This window comes from Peromyscus maniculatus, chromosome 1 (assembly GCF_049852395.1).
Source record: "Peromyscus maniculatus bairdii isolate BWxNUB_F1_BW_parent chromosome 1, HU_Pman_BW_mat_3.1, whole genome shotgun sequence".
NCBI lineage: Eukaryota > Metazoa > Chordata > Mammalia > Rodentia > Cricetidae > Peromyscus > Peromyscus maniculatus.
Window position 1 is genome coordinate 208,480,369 of NC_134852.1, and position 19,060 is coordinate 208,499,428.

The window sequence follows — 19,060 nt, forward strand, 5'->3', positions numbered from 1 at the left end:
CACAGAGATCCGCCTGGCTCTGCCTCCCGAGTGCTGGGATTAAAGGCGTGCGCCACCACCGCCCGGCTCCCCTCTAATTCTATTTACTCCCTCTTAACAAGTCCACCTTTAGATCCTAGAATTTACATAGACTTCAGGTTCTGACATTAGACACAAACAGTGTCTAGTGACTTCCACTAGGTGTAAAGCTGTTAAGCCAATCCACTAACAACAGGGCTCACATACTGAACTGAGTGTGTCATGTCTTAAGACTCATGACTCAAGATGCCAAGTCTGCACATAGTAGCGGGGCAGTGTTTCTATAAGGACGTAAGAGAAACTTTTTTACTCAGAAAAAAGAAAACACACTTTTGAGTGAAAACTATAATTTTTACAGAACATCCATTGACCTTTATTGGATTTGACAAAATCTGCATTATTAAAAGTAACAAAATTTGAGTTTATATTGAATCTGACAAGTTTTATAGACTCTAGATTATGAAAGAAATGTCAATTGAGGAAGAAACAGAACAACCACATGCAGGTAACCCTGGCTAAGGGGAACTAGATCTGCAGGTGAAGTCAGGTGTGCAGCACACAGAAACCCTAGAGAAAGTGCAATTTGCTCAGTTGGCTGGAACGACTTTCCTTCAGTAGGAAGAAGTGGAAACATGGCAGGAATTCAAAGGCATATGCAGAGTGGCTTCTGTTTCAATGGTAATCAAGATATTTAAACCATGGCACTAGAGCATCTTTGAGGAAAAGAATACCTTAAGCAAAATAGGCTTGTTGCATAATTCTTGGGTAATATGTGTGATTTTTCAAGTAATGAAGACTTAATGATCTCACATTAACAGTAGCTATCTGTTCTTCTTCTCACCCTCTGGGGCTGGATCTGATTCTCCATCACAGGGACACTTTTCCACACAGTTTCTAGGGAACCACCCTCTTATTCTTGAAGTACCTAAGGGAGAAAGTTATGCTATGGTGAAGCAGGCAGGACTAGGTGACATTACTAAGAGCAAGTTCTACTACTTCAAATGAAGATAAGCTTAGTTTGACATCCTGCTGTCCCTCATTAGTTCTCAAACACAGGTCAGGGAAAGCATGGTTTCCAAATGCTTTTGCCAAGCTAGGAAACAGACTCCCCAAATCCCATTAACTGGGAAAGGAGCTGGTGTGGCTTAGAGAGTGCATAACTGAACTGGGGTTATCAATATACGGGTGATTGTTCTGGCACACCATTACATTGTGTTCTAAGGATGACCTTTTCACAGCCTTTATGCATTTCCTTCTTTTTCTTTCTTTTTTGGGGTTTTGCTATGTAGTTCAGGCTTATGATCCTCCTGAATACTGGGATTACAGGCATGTGCTCCCAGCATATCAATTTCTATACCAAAATCACCTAAGCTGTCATATAGGGTTAACTTATAATTAACCCAAAGTATTTTCTGTAAGATCTTAGGTTAATCTTTACTTTAAAAAGAAATTAATTCAGGAAAACACACTCAATTTCAACCTTCACTTTAAGGGGCTGCAGAGATGGCCCAGGGTATCCAGGACCTGACTCTGCAGGTTTGGTTTGCAGTGTGGGCTGGGAGCAAGCTGCCTCTGCTTAGTCTCTGGGCTTCACTTCTCTCATGGATAACTAAAGGACAGCTCCTGCCTGAGACGTCCGTCAGGATTTAGTTACTTTTTAAAATTAGCACACAAAGTAATGAGTTTCTTCACAGCAACTTTATAGACTATTTTTAATGGTTCTTTTCTTCCATCCACCTCCATCATCTTCCTCCTAATCCCTCCTGCTGGTTCCCTTCCTAATAATAACCCTTTGGTCTCATATCTGTATCCAATCACCTTTTAAAAATTGTTTTCAGGGGCTGGAGAGATGGCTCAGCAGTTAAGAGCACTGGCTGCTCTTCCAGAGGACCTGCGCTCAATTCCCAGCACCCACATGGCAGCTCACAACTGTCTGTAACTCCAGTTCTAGAGGACCTGATACCCTTACATAGACATACATGCAGACACAGCACCAATGTACACAAAAAATAATTATTAAAAAACTGTTTCCCCATTTCTAGTTTAAACATAACCCAACCAACTCTAGAATCTACATATGCAAAAAAGTTGTAGTTACTTGTCTGAGTTTGGCTTATTTCACCTCACATAATGAATTTCATTTGCATCTATTTTCTTGGAAATGGCATTTCATATTTCGAATAAAATTTGACTGTGTGTATATGCTATATTTTCTCTACCCATCATCTGTCAGCAAACTTGTCGGCTGGTTCTGTTCCTTAGCCACTGTGAACGATTCAGCAATAAACGTGTGCAAGTGTCTATGTGGTAGGACCCTAGAGTCATTTAAGTATATACTACAGATGGGCACACCTAGTAATATGGCAGTTCCATTTCTAGTTTTTTTTTTTTTTTTTAGAAACCTCTATATTGACTTTCCAGGGGGCTGTAGCTCTATACTCCCAACAGCAGTGACTAAGGGTTCCTGGTCTCCACACTTTCCCCAGATTTGTTGGCAGTTGCTTACTTTCAAGGCTTGAGATACACCATTCCAAACACGCTTGACTCTTCTGGTTACTGAGAAGAGGTCTGGTTATTCCACCAGTTTGCCTTTGCCATTCCCCTTACAGCTGTTTTTCTTTGCTTTGTGTTTTTGACATCTTTCTTGGGTTCTTCTCTGGCCATGACTCTTTAGGGTTCTACATGCATCTGGTGCCCATTTCTTCCTCTTAGTTTGTGAAACTTTCTAATGTCATTGACTAAACTGCCTATGAAATTAGACTGTCTCCCTCTAGCCTGTGATTCCTAGGTTTAGTTTCTTGACTGTATCTCCGAGTTGTTGGACGCTTTTGCCTTGCTGTTTTGTTTTGTATGTAGAGTGTGTTGCTGTCTCACGTCAGCTGTCTCTAACAGCTGTCTTTCTGCCTGGTCTTTGCTATGCTTCCTTTCTACTGTTCTGTTTGTTGGTGTTCGTTTGTTTGTTTGATTGGATCTTTCTTTGTCGGTGTCTCAATTAGCTACTGACTTTCCCTGCACTTTGCCTGACTAGACCTCTGGTAACCTTCCTGTCTAGCTTCTGAGTTGTTCCTTTATTGCCTTCATCTCCTCTGTGGAGTCTTTATGAGGTCAGTGATCCTTCAAGGAAGCAGAACTCTGAAATCTTGGCCAGCAGTTCAGCTTTCTCTTAGTCTGGGGTTCTGGTACTGAGAAGCTGCAAGCTTGGGCAGGTGTCCTAGTGGCTGTGGTCTGATGTCTCAACATTTTATCTGTGTTTGTGCACCTGTTGGGACTAAGGCATCCTCTGGTATTTGCTTTCCCTTTGCCTTCGGGAGGTCTACCGGTTAGGGTCTGCACTCAGCAACAGCTGTAAAGACGGCAGTGCTGGCGGGGATCTGCATCGGGAAGGCACATGCTGACTTTTTTTTTCTTTCCTGGTTTTCTGAGACAGGGTTTCTCTGTGTAGCTTTGGAGCCTGTCCTGGAACTCACTCTGTAGCCCAGGCTGGCCTTGAACTCACAGAGATCCACCTGCCTCTGCCTCCCGAGTGCTGGGATTAAAGGCATGGGCTACCACCGCCCGGCAACATGCTGACTTTATGTCCCTGATGGGGCCTGAGTCAGCAGCACTGGGGTTTTTAGAATAAGAGTGCCAGGAAGTAGGGAAATGAACAGGGAATGGAAGGGAGGGAGTGAAGGGGTAGAATAGGAATGAGATGGAAAGTGCTTGCTCTAGAGGTCACCGAGAAGTGGGTGCACAGAAAGGAAGCACCATAAAATTCTATCCAGGCAAGACACAGGTGACAGACACAACAGAACAATAAAGCACAGAAGCCGAAATAAAACAATAAAACACGCAGAGTGCAACAGGGCATTCCGGCCCTGGCCAACACTTCCTCCTCGCTGTCTTTTATAGCAGTCTAGCAGGTAGGGGCAGGGCTGTTAGTCTCAAAATTTCAAACAAATTCCGTCAGTGTTTTCATCCCGTTGAGAGACATTTCTGTGGGAAAGCTCACTTCCCGCTGGAATTCCAAGGCCTGAGACAACTCCCCTCCACCCCTCATCAATTACAACTCTGGTTTTTGGAACTTGTTCTTTCCAAGTGCAAGGCTTTCTGTGATGAGGCCCTGAGCAAGTGTGGAGCTCTTTTTCTTGACATGCCTGCCAGAAGACACGTGGCTCACAAGAGTGGCAGGAATTCGCTTCTTATTCAGTAGCTCTGGGTGCCAACCAAGAATCGCAGCTTCAAGTTCACGTGCCAGACTTCTGTCTCCACAGCCTGCCATATACTGGCTATCTCTCCACAGACCCGAGTTACATGTCCACAGCCTGGACAGTCTCCCTCCAGCTCATTCCTCTCATAGCACCCATGCCCAGGAGGGGGCAGCACCTTCATGGAAGCTGTTGGTTGGGCCCACAGCATGAACAGCATGATGCAATAAGTTGCTGGCTTGGCTGCTTTGCAAAGAAGACCAGACCTCGGCTTAATCTTTCTCCAGCCGTTTCTCTTCTAGAAATAGGTTCTAATGTTTTTATCTTGACTCTTTTCACTGGGTCATGCCCAGGTGTCTTCTAATCTGCTATATTACCCATAGGTGCCTCCTGGGAACTTTGTAAGTATCTGCCACATAATCATGTAAGGACTTAGATGGTAGCTATTATCATAAGGACCTGATAGACATAAGTACTGGAGAGAGATCTGTAAGAAGCATCCTTGTACATAAACACAGTTCCCTAATGTGCTTTACATGTAATTACACATAAAAGTTATTCTTACAGAATTTGGAATTATTGCTAACCGTCACATACTTTAAGCATATCCTTCTATTTCCATACCTTCTATGAAGGAATCATCGAGAATTTTGTCTCCATACAACCAGTATCTGAAATATTTAAAAGATTAAATTACTTTTGAAGTTCATGTCATGTTTCCTATTAAAGAAATGCAACATTCCCATCTCTTACCTTAATCCTCTTGTTGCTAAAATGAGTTCCCCTTTCTGCAGCTGTATCCTAGGCTCCTCTGTGCAGGGGCTTGTGAAGAAGGTTTTGATTCCTCTATTCAAAGGACAACAGGCACCACTATAATCTTCTATGACTTTATAGCGAACCTGCCATCAGTGGTCAGAAGAACAATCTCAATATTTACCATATCTTAGTTCTTTCAAGCTTAAATAAGAAATTTTAGGGTCAGATTCAAACTATTCAGTGATAAAACATCTTTCCCACCATTTCCCATTTCCCATAAGGGAATGATGATCCTTGTTCTCAAGTTGTCTGAGCCGTCATTTCAAGTACGCATCTGCTAAGAATATGTTCTCCAGAGTGCTGTATCCAGGAAAACTTTCTGCAATGATAAAGTGTCTGCATGTCTCTGTCTGTGGTCTCGAATGGGTTGCTAGGTAGAGACTCGCAGCCACAGAGTGCTCAGTGTGGCCAGTACAAACAGGAACTTAATTTTCACTCTTATTTATTTTTACTTTGGACTTCCTTTGGCCCACAGGGGGCATCATCTTTACCAGTAGGTCAGTGTGCTTGCTAAGTGGTTTCATCAGCTGCACTAAAGGTATTTGTCTAGGTTGGCAATACACAATGTCTAAATGCTTTGGAAACCTCCAGTTCAAATAAAGTATTTTAAAGAAAACAAAAGCCAACAGGATGTGCTGGGCATGGTACCACATGCCTTTGATCACAGCTCTCTGGAGGCAGAGGAAGGCGGATCTCTGGGTTTAAGACTAGTCAGGGATATATAGTGAGACTATCTAAAAAAAAAGGGGGGGGGGAATTGTATCAAATTTCAACAAATATAAGGAAATATGGATCCCTGGAGCCCACATGGTGGGAGGAGACTCCCATAAGAATCTGTGCTGCACACGCATAAATAATAAACATAATAAAAGGAAATATTACTTGCTAAAAGCCAACTGTTTTAAGATACACAGAAACACAGTGCCCGACTGGAAAGAACATGAGTCAGCACTGCTGCAAATAAGTCACTTACACTTCGGACTCTCTTGTCTGCTTTTTGCTTCAACTGCTCTCTCTGTTTGGAAGGCAGAAAAGGAAAAGGTTAGGTATTCTGTCTCAGTGTTGAACAGCCTCTCCCCTCCCACCAGCAAATCCCAGCCGCTGGCGTTTGGTATTTGTTGAGCCAGTCTGGAATGGAGCCCTCTGCTCAGACTCTGCTCCCTGGAGTCTTCACCTCTGCACACTCCTGAGTGCTCGCAAGGCACCAGAACTGGGAGGTACAGTCTCTGTTCCCACAAAGCTTCTAGGCTGCCTTACTGATTTTCTAACAGATAAACGAGAAAACTCATTATTAATGAGTCTTGACTAAGCAATTCTTGCTACGTGCCCCTTTAGTCAGCAACTACTAAATAGAACTGTATTAGAACAGCCATGGAAACCACATGAAAGACAAGAGGAAAAGTTCATGAGCTACACACAAGACTGTGGCATGTGGTTAGTGTCCAGTAAGGTTGGAACTAGCCTGGGTAAGCTAGACTGCCAAGAGGGATGGGGCTGGACCAGGCCTTGGAAGGAACAACTGAGGGGTAGTTGAGAGCTGGAGATGAACAAGGCACTCATGTCACAATGCAGGACAGAAGGTAGTTCAAGGCCAGACCTGTATAAATCAGGATTAAAGAATCAGACTTTATGGCAGCCTGGAGTGTTCAGGAGAGAGTTGAAGGCCATAATACTAAGAATCTCTATAGATGTTAGTGTGGCAGGAGAACTGTTCATACAACCAATCTCCTGTACCAATAAAGCCACCTTAAATCAAAGGGTGAAGTCAGCAATTGGTTGACCGGGATTAGCCATAGAGTTCTTGGAGGACTTAGGAGGTCTTCTAGATAGACAAGGAGGAGAAGACATAGGATTTCCTGGGCTGGTAGATCAGGAAAATGTGGAAAAAGGGTCAGCCAAATGACTCTCTGCTTTCCTTAGATTTATCAGGTCTTTATCTCAATTTCTCACTCCCGAGTTTTTATCATACTGGACCGATTCAGGTAATCGTTTCATATTAGACTCATTCTGACATTGAAAACATGCACGACTATGATGTTTCAAGAAGTTGAGGGAGTTAACAAAGTAACCACCAGGAAAGAGGAAGGCTTTCTGAACAAAACTACTCACTGTTAGGCTATACTGGTCACAGCCTTCTCTTACTGGCCACTCCAGTCCATCTCCTTCAGGGACTCCTGACCATGTAAATACCTGTTTAAAGTTCTTCCATTTACTTCCCATGTCATAAGGAAAAACAAAGACTTCATCTAGTTGGTAATACTGAATGCGATCTTTAGCCTGTGGAAAACAAAGGTGTAAATCACCACTGCTTTTGCCTGCACGGGCTTTGGTAATGTTACTGAGAATACTCACTTGTGAAATTTGTATTACTCATAAAAATACTTTCTTATTGCTAGAATATAGGTAATATTGACAAAGAATATACTTTTGTCACAGTATAGAGGGGATTTGACTGAGAATACTAACCTTGTTTGTGACACTCAAGAAAGCATATGACAGGGTGTGTCTTAGGAACAAGCATTCAAAAGGCTTATGAATAACAGAATTAGCTAACTGTATCCTATGCAGAAAACCCTGCTTCTGGTTGCTTAGTAGCACAAGAGAATACAGGTAAAAAGAAATCTCCTGTTAATAGACTCAGGAGAAAGTGTAGGTTATGGACAGCCAACGGCCAGGAAGGGTTAATAGGGAGGCACTATTTTACAAAAAACAGTTTGCAGTGATGGTGAGGGAGAGTTCATAGTTTTATACCTGTTGGAGCCCAACTAGGTTTCCGAGTGGCTGAACTCAGAAGGACTGCACAAGAGGCTGATTGGACCACAAGCCAGAGTATCAGGTGTTAGTTCAGGGCTACACTTGGCTTTGTTATATACTTGTCCTTTGCCCCTCCCCTTGGCATTGTTACAAACAGCCCTTTTTAATAAAGCTCTGGCCCGATGGATTAGGATCCAGGCCCTCTTGAGGCTATCCTGTATTTTCTATCTTTTTCTCTCCCCTCTATCCTTCTATCTACTATTTCCAGCTGCTTCTACTCAAGAGTACTCTGGGGAAATGTGGGGATGTGATGGCCCCTCACATATACCATCACATACACATACACTTTATCTTCATTTACACATGCATATTCTGATGGCACAGCTCATTCTAGGCATTTAAATGGCTAGCTTTCTCTTGGAATAAAGTAGCTTTGAATTTGTTAAATTCTACTGCCACCTAGTGGTACAAACATGCATTATTTAAAGCAAGTGTAGACCCTGTGCAAACACATTCAACATTAGTGTCTGGTAATCTTAATACGTTTTTGATGAATTTCATTTCCTTATATGAAGGTTTGTCTGTGATAAAGTGCCAGCTTTAATAATTTCTAGATTAACATAAAAATATAGGGCCACGATCATTAGCAAAATAAAACAAACAAAAAACCCCTTTGTCAACATATTTATTATGCTTACCAGAAATGATATTATGAAATATGTGTTCATTAAGGGACAGCATGTGATGCAAAAGTTTCTTGTAGCTATTTATAATGTATTATGGGTGTTAGCTATTTATTGAAACAACTGTCAAACTATGATATGAATTTACTGACTTTTATAAATCCACCTTCACCCGAATAAAGGGTAATTCCTTTCCCCGTTTTTATGAACGGAAGCTCCAGGTGTTTGCAGTACAGCTCAGTGCTAAACCATTTGCCTGGCCAAATGACAATACCAGATTCTTTAAAATGGACCGAATTTCAAAACCCAAAATACTTAAAAAAAAAAAAAAAAAGACAAGGCTACTATACACTAAAAGGAAGCACAGACACACGGTGTTCTTAGCGGGGGGGGGAAAGGCAGCAAATGGTACTTAGCCAAGCTTAGAGAGTCAAGGAAGACTTCTTGGAAGAAATGATACCTAAACTATATCATGAGGGGCAGAAAATCAGGCAAAAAAAGAGGGAAGAGTATTTTAGGCAGAGGCAAGAAACATGGAAAAGATCTAGAAGTATAAGATGTACAAGCTATGAGAATGAGATGGGGCAGTGGGTAGGAAAAGACGTTGGAGAAGCAGATAAGAGGACACTGTGAGCAGTCCCATAATGCGTATAAGCTATGGAGGCTGAACTCAAACTGTCCACGCGGTCCAAAGCCTTTCCTCAGGGCTCAGGAAGGACAAACTTGTCTTTTCACTTTCCTCACATTTGTAATGGTGGTAAAACTGCCAGGAACTTAGAAGAGAGTGGCACAACCCTGTGTCAGTTATCACATAGTCAGCAAACGGACTCAACCTCTGTGCTCAGAGTCTATAATCCTGGATTCAACCAATCATGGATGGGGAGGAACAAAACTGCCCACCTGAGGCAGGCACAAGGGTGCAGACCTTTGACCCCAGAACTCTGGACTAGAGTGAGACCACATCTCAAAAATGCAAACACTTCAAAATAAATACTGCACATGCACAGAACATGTACACATCTTTTTCTCGTCTTCTTCCCTAAACAATGAGTCTAACTATTTAGTGCATTAACCAGGGTCTCCAGAGGAGCAGAACTTGAGTGTCTGGCGCGTATGTTTGCAAAGGTAAAGTCAGACCAGCACCAAGGCAGGTAGACAACTGTAGGCATCTGCAGCCAGATGAAGAAAATTCAGGCTTCCAAGTGAAAAGGAGAATTTTTGGGAAACCTATGTTCCCTGCTATGATTCTGACAACTTTCCCATATTTAAAGATATTTCTATTTTTTTTTTTTTTTTTTTTTGGTTTTTCGAGACAGGGTTTCTCTGTGTAGCTTTGCGCCTTTTCCTGGATCTCACTCTGTAGACCAGGCTGGCCTCTAACTCACAAAGATCTGCCTGCCTCTGCCTCCCAAGTGCTGGGATTAAAGGCGTGCGCCACCACCGCCCGGCAGATATTTCTATTTTTAATATAAAAGTTTTATGTTATATATAAATAATTAAATGTGAATAGTGTGAATTTTATTATAAAGGAGGACACAAAAGTCCCTGACAAGAGCTGTCCCTGTTGGCCTGGTCTGCGGCTAAGTCAACACGAGATGCTGAGTTTCAGCCACAGCACTGGGGTGTGTGGGAGGCAAGCACTCATCAAGCGTTAATGTAAAAATCAAAGAATATCTACTATAGTCTAAAGTGTCCCTCAAATACTCCAATCTTTTCTACCTACTTATCTGTATGAAGCTGGACTTTCTTCATAAACGTCAACCAAAGTAATGTCTCAACAGATTGAATGCAGATGTAGGTGTGAGATTCCAACTGTCTGTTAAGTCAGATATTAAAGAGATTTGTAAGTCTTTAAAACAAGGCCACCTTTTCTATTTTTAGTTGTCACATACAATTATTTTTTACAAAATGTTGTATTAACAGAATGGATTGTCTTTAAATTTGTTTATGAATTATTTCACTTAGAAAATATGGCCATTATCAGTGAGCACAGCACACACACAAGCTCTTTAGTAAACCTGGCAATCTGGGACCAGCAACGACTGAGACCATAGGGTTTGGGAACTGCTGTTGAAGTTAAAATCCACAGGTTGGATGCCAGGGCCTAGGCATGTTCTATAATGCTGGTGTTTCACTACAGTGCTGTTTTGTCCATCCAAACGCTAACCACACCTGAATGCTAACCACACCTACCCTGCTTAGCTCCCAAGAACAGATGAGACCAGAAGAGTTCTGACAAGCCAAATGTTGCAGGCCCGAGTTAAGTCTCATGTTTTTGGTACTTTCCCAAATGGGTTGTCTCTCTGCCTGAGAGACATCGGTAGCTCAGGGGTGTTAAGAAAGTATCCCTGTGGGAGTTCACTGAGGTAGAAAGAGGTCTAAATGCTCTCTATGCTCTCCTTTCATGTGGCATGCCAATGACCCAAGTTTTCACATCCCAGCGCCCACTAAATTAGTATTCAGTACTTTAGACTGAAGAAACAATTATTAAAATTTACCTTCTCTTCAATCCATGATTCAATAGAAGTTTTGTTTCTGAGAATAATTTTTATCTGGAAAGGAAATGTCAGTGAAATTTGAGAAGGTGGCTTTGGTTTATTTCAGATCATTATCATCATAATAATTCCAAGACAGCTTTTATTGTCCTACCCCAGAGATAAAGACATCAAAGATGGCAGAGTTAAGTTAAGTAGCAGTCAGCATGCAGCTCACCGGACTTTAAAACTCATCATGACCATCCAAAGCAACCTACACATTCCCCTCATGTTTGGTTTGAATGAGAAGCATCCTCTACAAGCTCATCTGGAATGCTTGGTCCCAAGGTGGCAGCACTAATTTAGGAGGTTCTGCAAACTAGTTGTGGGCTGGCTGGATGATGTGGCCACTGGAGATGTGTCTTTGGGTGACTGAATCGTTACTGGTTGCTGCCCACAACTCACTCCATTTCTTGTCCACCATGCTGGGGACAGCTTTCTCCTCTCCATGCTCCTTGCTGTGATGTTCTGTCTCACCGTGGGCCAGAGGCAACTTTCAAAGCCAATGACAGTAGCCCGAATTTCTGAAAGTGAGCCCAAATCAACCCTCCTCCTTAGTTGTGTCCAGTCTGTGCCAGTGACACAAAAGTTTCTAACATAGCTTATGCTTGCCTGCTGCCCTGGTTTCTCTGCTCTGATTAAGTCCACGCAAATATGGTCCATGCAAGATTTTACAGCAAGATCTTAATTTGTTTTTAATTATGATTCTTAATTTATAAGTATTAGGAAAAAAAATCCAATCTCTGCATTTCCTCAGAAACCTCTTTATTTTCATTAATAATTATGTTTACTAAACACACGAATGGGTAACCATGGGTGAATCATTTAACCTTTTTGACAATCCATTCATTTATTTGTATGGAAGACAAGTCAGTACCATTCTTCTGTTGACCTCTCCTGGGGTGATGTGAAGATCCTAACTGACTGTACGGTGAGAAAAGCTTTCTCAACCACAAAGGTTTCTACCAGTGGATATTTTCACATCACATGAATTGGTGGCTGGATATTCTGGCAAAATTACTTCAAAATTATCTACTGTACACAGGTGATGAACTAATGATCTACAGATAAACAAAAGTTCCTCTCACATACTGAAACTTTACACGCAGGTTTAGCTCTTTCTTACTGCAATCAGCCCCAACAGCATGGCAGCTTTGAGACAGGTGACCAAGAACTTTACCTGTATGAAAAACAACATCCCAACAGCGATGGTGGTCCCCAGTGCTAATCCCAAGGCAAACAAGGTGGCAGCAAATGCAGCCAATCCGAAGGGAACAATGGGAAGAGGATCTCTCCGAGCTGCACTCATGTCAATCTTGACTGTGTTCCACCCAAAGGAGAGCTGCAGGCAATAACAACGCACATGTGAAATGCTTGTGGAGCGACCGCTGTGGAAAGTGATTTACAGCACAACCAGGGCAGGAAGATGGCTCGGCAGGTAATAAGCTTGCTGTGTAAGTCTGAAGAGAGCTTAGACCCCAGCATCCACACAGAGGTGCCACCGGCATCTCCTCTACATCCAGTGTTTGGAAGGCCAGCACAGGGATCCCCAGGGAAAGCTGGCTAGCCACACTATCTTACCTCAACCTCTAAGTTCAACTGAGAGAACCTGCCTTAATGAACAAAGTGGAAAGCCATCAAGAAAGACACCCCACAACCTGGCATCAGCTTCGGACTTCCACATACATGCACCTCCACAGGACCCTACACATGTGAACATGCATGCACACAGGTACACTACCCATGGAAAAAAAATAACTTCAACAATAAAACCCCAACACGACCAAAAAGATAACAATAATGACATATTGCCAAGCCAACTGTAGCAAACAGCAGTTTCTGCTGAACACTTGGCTCCTACTGACACATTCAGTATCTTTATTTCTTTAAGTGTAAGGAATCAAACCCAGGGCCTCACACATGCTGGGCAGGAGCTCTAGCACTGAACTGTAGACAAGCACAGCTCCACCATTATTCTTCAGTACTAGTCTGTGTTGTTTCCTCAGAAGAGTGAGGCTGACGGACCCCACCAACGTGAATAGTTGTGACTAAGGAAACACTTATGCTTCCACTGTCTCCATGAGACTCTCAAATGACAGTTTCTTCCACAGCAGCAGGTACAGCAGATGCCATAACCAGCGGTCAAATCAAACGCTGGATAAACGGATCTTGCAGATGTGTAGTGCCTGTCCTGTCCAATGTTCTAGAACAGTGGCTCTCAACATGTGTGTCTCAAACCCCTATGGGGTTGCATATCAGATATGCTACACATGAAATATTTACATTATAATACACACCAGTAGCAAAATGACAGTTATGAAGTAGCCACAAAACAATTTTATGGTCGAGGGTCACTACAACATAAAGTTAGGTGCTAACATTTAAAAATCTGGAGAGCTCATATGAAAATTCTGATTCTTTAATACTAGAAGATCAGCACTGCAGGGCTGGACCTGACTGCAAACCACAACCTGGCTGAAATCACACATGGGCTGTCCTCTCTGTGGAGGACACGGACTCTCCAGTTTGCTGTGCACCTATGGCCCGCGTCCCTCCTTTACTTCCAAGCCTATTGAGGGAATTTTTTTATTTGTACAACCTCTGAACTTTCTCTCGTGGCTAAATGTCCAAGTCAACTCTAACTGTTTCTGGTTTAACGTGTTTATTTTAGGAGTGTGCTTGCTCCATGACCAAACGCACAAAGGAAAATCAATCTGTTACAGGAACTGAACAGAACAGAAAGGAAAGTACAGTGTCTTTTTCTTCTAGTTCTTTCAGCCCACCATCCTTACCACAACCACTAAGTTAGAAATGTAATGAACCATAGATAAGGGAAAACAATAAGCATAACTTCAAGTGGAGCATGAAAGGTGAGCTTCCAGAATTAAACCACCTTTCCTCACTTCCAAGATGAAGAGCTCTTTCCAAGGAAGAACTGAAGGAGAGAGCAGCAAAGCTGTGTACTGGCTAAATCACAAAAAGGGTATTTCCAAAAGGGACCTCACCAATAACCTTGGCACCATCACTGAGGCTGACAGGAATGGCAGTGCATCACCATGTCCACTCACCCGATTATAAAGCTGTGTGTACATAGTCATCACAAAAATAAAAGCAGCATGGATGCAGCCCAGAGGCACTAGCAGGAGGAACAGTGTGAACGAAGCATGGTTCTGGTGACCACAGCAGTTGTTGATCCAGGGACAGTGGTGGTCCATCTTCATTATACATCTGATAAGAAAAACGTTTTGAAGCATAAAGCAGAAAGTCCTGTCCCCTTTAGCTCTAGTTTTCAAAAGACTAAGCAAATAGAAATCCAGTATGTGCAGGAGGCACAGGGCGTTAACTATCATAAAACAGATAAATCTTTTTGGTTTTTTGAAGTTATAGTGCTGTGGGATGTCTTTCTGTATGCTGTGAATATGTGTTGCTCTCATTAGTTGATAAATAAAGCTGCATGGACCTATGGCAGGGCAGGATGGAGCCTGGAGGGGAAATCCAAGAGAGTGAAAGGAGACAAGGAGAGTAAGGGGAGACAGGGGGACGCCACAGCGCCATCCAAGGAGCAGCACGTGATGGGACACAGGTAAAGCCATGGAACACGTGGAGATACATAGATTAATAGTTATGGGTTGAGTTAAGTTATAAGAGCAAGAAGCCTGAGACATAGGCCATATAATTTGCAACTAGTATTAAGCCCCTGAGTGATTATTTTATAAATGGCTGTGGAACCTCGGGACCAGGTATGACCAGAGAAACTTATGGCTACATTATAGTGACTTCTTTAAAATTCTAAATAGCACAAGAGCAAGCAGATATTATAATAGCTTCTAAAGTAAACATGTCTAAGGCAGAGGCAGGCGGATCTCCGAGTTCGAGGCCAGCCTGGTCTACAAAGTGAGTTCCAGGACAGCCAGGGCTACTTGGAGAAACCCTGTATTGAAAAACCACCCACACCAACTACACATTTCTTATAGAAGCTGGGAGGCTCCAAAAGAGTCCCAGTACAACGAGGAAGCTGGCTGTCATTCTTAAGCTCAGAAACACCATGCCATGACTAATGTTCACACAGGACTCCAGAGAATGAGTCTAAAGCTCCCCAAACACAGCTGCACTTCCTTCCTTTCTCACAGTATGTGGTAGACTCGGAACTTCTGGTCTAAAACAACCTGAGCACAATAAAATGACAGAGCTTGTGTTCTGTCTCTTCGCTAAAGGAAAACCAGATTTTAGTTGTATCTCATGATTTCCTAAATTTCATATTCATCAACAGATGTTGCTGATAGCCAGGTCCTGGCATATTTTGCATTTTTTTTATATAGAGATTCAGTTTTCTTCCCATTAAATTTTTGATAATACATATGAATGAATCTGAGAAAACCAGTATAATTCAGACTCAGAATAATTCTGAAGCTAGTCAACATGGCAATTAATGAATGCAACTAATTCTGATACAGCAAATGAGAAAAACTAAAAGGAAAGCTTTTACTTTGCTAATCATAGGATGAGAAGCAAAGGTATATCTATTTTTCTAGAAAAATCTTTTCCTTATAACAACAAAAGAATGAAATAATCTCCGTTGACATTTAACTGCAAAAGAGTCTTAGAGACGCAAGTATTTTGATAGTATTTTTGACTAAATGGATTCCTTGCTGGTTAGTTTTTGTTAACTTGTCCCAAACCTACATATACCTGGGAAGAGGGGTTCTCAGTGAGGAATGCCTCCACCAGACTCAACTGTGGGAATTATCTACGTGCCCTTTTCTTGGTTGCTGAATGATATGGAAGGGCACAGCCCACTGTGGTAGTGTCACCCTAGGTAGGTGGGCCTGACCTGTCTAAAAATGGTAGCTGAGTAGGCCAAGAAGAGCAAGCCAGCAGGCAGCATATCTCTCAGTTGCTGGTTCCAGCGCCTGCCTTAATGATGGACTATAACCTGTAAGCCAAACAAACCCTTTCCTCCCCCAAATGCTCTTGGTCAGAGTTTACCACAACAATAGAGAAGTGAAGTAGGGCAACTGCAGAGAACAGAAATGGTTTCTATTGCCACAACAGCAGATGAGCAAAAGTGCAGAGACCAAGTGGATCAGCCCCCGTACAGAGGGAAGTCACAGACCTGTTACACTTCCTGCAATGGTGTGAGCGAGGTGCCTTGTATGCTTGGCAGACTTTACAATACTGGAGATACATGCTATCCTGAGGATTTTCCTTGATTAAAAAAAAAAGGCATGTTAGTCACTTGATCCTAAAGAGTAACAAGTCAGGCTTTATAGATGAAGGTTCCTACAGTGGTATTAATTTCTTTTATGGATGATGGGGGAAAGGGATCCTTAGCTTGTATTTTCAAAGCCTGTATTTATGCTAAAATACTTCTAAGTGATAAAATTGTAAGAACGGCTTCCTTCTCCAGATTATTCAGGGGTCCTTTTTATTTTATTTTCTCCACACCCAACCCAAATCTAGTGTCAGTTGGTTCTACTCACCCAAATCTTAGCAGCTGTTTTAGACAACTTGACTGGCATTTCAGAGTGAAGTGAGCTGACACTTTCTGGATCTCCCCCTCCTCAATACTGCCTGCCCCCTCTCCTCCTTGGTGTCACTGCAGTAATTCCCTACCTGATTGTTTCCCTCATCCAAATCTACGTATGACACTATAATGTCCCACCCAGCTCTCTGCCAGAGCCTCGCCTGAAACCTCCACACATCCCTGGGGTACAAGCAGCTCCCACACATTCTGACCCACTTGACTTTGTTTTACACTTATCTGCACTACATGGTTCTGTTTTGTTTTTTTCTTAAGTCACACAAGGCTGTCCATTTTCTGGATATGTGTTCTCACCCTGAGGCACCACCCTCTTCTCTTTCTTCTCTGGAAACTTGCTATTTTGACCAGGTGTGGCAGCTTACAAGATGACATGCCTCTGCCTCCCCAGTGCAGAGATTAAAGGCATGAACTACCACACACAGCCTCTTTTTTTTTTTTAAACCAAGAACACATAAGTACTCAATTGCTTTGGAATAGCTAATGCAGATCAATATTTTAAATAGATATAATTCTAAGCACAAGTGATCATCAGTGGCCGCAGTAGCCCACCCAGTGTCTCCTAGGACAAAAGTTGATAAGGCAAAAATAAAATGTAATTATCATGGCAAATTAAACATAAAATTATGCAATGATCATTATCAAAATAGATTGTTTTCTTACCGGTTTCCACCCCCGAGGGACAAAGCCAGGACCAGCAAACATGGCATTGAAGTAATTGTAAAGAATCATGACAGTCCAATTTATCAACATGATGAAATTCACACTTCCTCCAGTTGTGTGTAAGGGCCAATACCACAAGACAGAGTCAATCATGGCCATCGTGGAGCATATTGCTATAACACCAAGGGCTATTATGGGACCCCAGTGACACAGTCTCTTTAGTTCTTGAAGGTTTTCAAACTTGATCACTGAGCAAAATGTGCCCATTTTGGATGCCTTCTTTCTTCTAAAGAACTAGAGATTTCCTTTTTCTGTGCACACATTTCTATGCGCAACAAGTCCGTGTGTTTCTGAACTGTCATGCCTTTGGCTGACAGAGTGTTAACTTGGAGTTTGGCATTTTCACTGTTGACGTCCAGAATCTAGGTTGGTTTGAAACTCAACCTAAAGAAAACAAAATGGGAAAACTCCGTTTAAAATTCCACATGCCATTTATTTAACTCCAAGAGGCACTGGAATGGCACCCCAAAAGCACTCTAGTGTGAGGCTGACATCTTATCAATCCAAAATACAGTCAGCCAAGCCTGAACTGCATGTAAACCGGACACATTAAACACATTTTACTCCTTTGTTCAAACTGGCAGGAAGGATTGACTGTCCCATGCTCAGTGGATCCTTTGAGAGAACAAAGACTTAGAGAGCTAAGAAGCAAGGTCTTATCTAATTATCACTTATCTAATTCTTCCTACAACAGAAACTGGCTTAGAGAGGCTGAGTGATTAGGCCAAGGTCACAAGTAACAGCAGAGCCCAGAATAGAAGCCACGGCACCAAATTTCTTTTAGGAAGTTCTAAACTGCCTCTCAGAGTTGTGAATTAAGTGGAACATGCTCCACGCATATAGTACTCCGTGTATTAATAACCCGCAGTTGTTTCCGCAAGCGCCAATATTAACAATCGATCGGGGTTCAAGGTACATGAACAAGGGTGAAAGCAAAGCGAGAAAGCGCCGCGCGCGCGCGCGTGTGTGAAAAAGCACGACTGAAGCAGTGCACGAGAATGAGCACAAATAAGATTAAGGAAAAATTAATTCCCTCCGGGGGCGAGGGCGGGAAGAAGGAAGAAGAGGGAATAGTTGGAGGAGAGAGTTCTGAATGGAGTGGAATGAGTCGGGGAAAGACCTGCGATTTATGGGTATGACGTACGCGCAACGGATTCCCACTCAGCTGTTGCGCCTGCGGGTGCCTCAGTTTCCCGCCCGTGCCGTGGTACAGGACTGTCTGGGGTCGCCACTCACGAGACAAATGTCTTATTAAGTAAGATTGGGCTCAACATTTTGGAGATCCTGGCCCGACTAGGTCGGGACGAAGACCACCCTACACGCGGGTTGAACCCCCTGCGGTGACTTCCACCTGTCTGGTCTCCCGTGCCTGCTCCACGGCCATCGCATTTCCGGGACGGACTGGGTTCACCCGCAACAGATTTTCTCCTCCTTATAGCTCCGTCATGAGCGCTTCAGTCCTGAGCAAGCCGAATGCGAGCCCCGAAGGAGAAGAGTGCGCGACCAGCTCCGACCCGCGCGTCTTTGGCTCACACGGCCGCCGTGCGGCTGCCGCGCAGGCCCTTGGCGCAAGCTCCGCCACAGCCACTTCCGGCAGGTCCGCGGCGTCAATCTTCCCTCCGAAAGCAAGCGCCTGCAACGACTCACAGGTTGGGGAAACTCCAGCCGTTTCCCTGAATGCAGAGTGTGGGGCAGTGTTTTCGGTGATCCCCGAGAGCATGCAGGTTTTCATAGTTCTCTAGGGAACACTGAAAGTGAAGTTTTCCCTTAGTTTTACTCTCGAAGACTGAGTGGAAAAGAAAAGGC

General features: G+C 43.0%; 1 protein-coding gene across 7 annotated transcripts; it reads right to left on the bottom strand.

Moving 5' to 3' along the window:
* Window positions 1-362: 362 nt before the first annotated feature.
* Window positions 363-19,041, bottom strand: Zdhhc6 (zDHHC palmitoyltransferase 6). Of its 7 annotated transcripts, none has more exons than XM_076563312.1 (11): window positions 18,399-19,041; window positions 17,195-17,638; window positions 16,106-16,197; window positions 14,061-14,220; window positions 12,173-12,334; window positions 10,957-11,010; window positions 7,131-7,298; window positions 5,995-6,036; window positions 4,959-5,104; window positions 4,830-4,876; window positions 363-943 (listed from the first exon to the last, which is right to left on the bottom strand). In XM_076563312.1, the coding sequence occupies exons 2-11, from the start codon at window positions 17,459-17,461 to the stop codon at window positions 840-842; spliced, it is 1,242 nt and encodes a 413-aa protein (XP_076419427.1). In that variant the 5' UTR covers window positions 17,462-17,638; window positions 18,399-19,041; the 3' UTR covers window positions 363-839. The 7 variants fall into 7 exon arrangements, with proteins under 7 accessions (XP_076419427.1, XP_076419428.1, XP_076419429.1 ...); XM_076563313.1 differs by having other exon boundaries at window positions 18,375-18,834; XM_076563314.1 differs by having other exon boundaries at window positions 7,131-7,211; window positions 18,399-18,798.
* Between the last annotated feature and the right edge of the window lie 19 nt (window positions 19,042-19,060).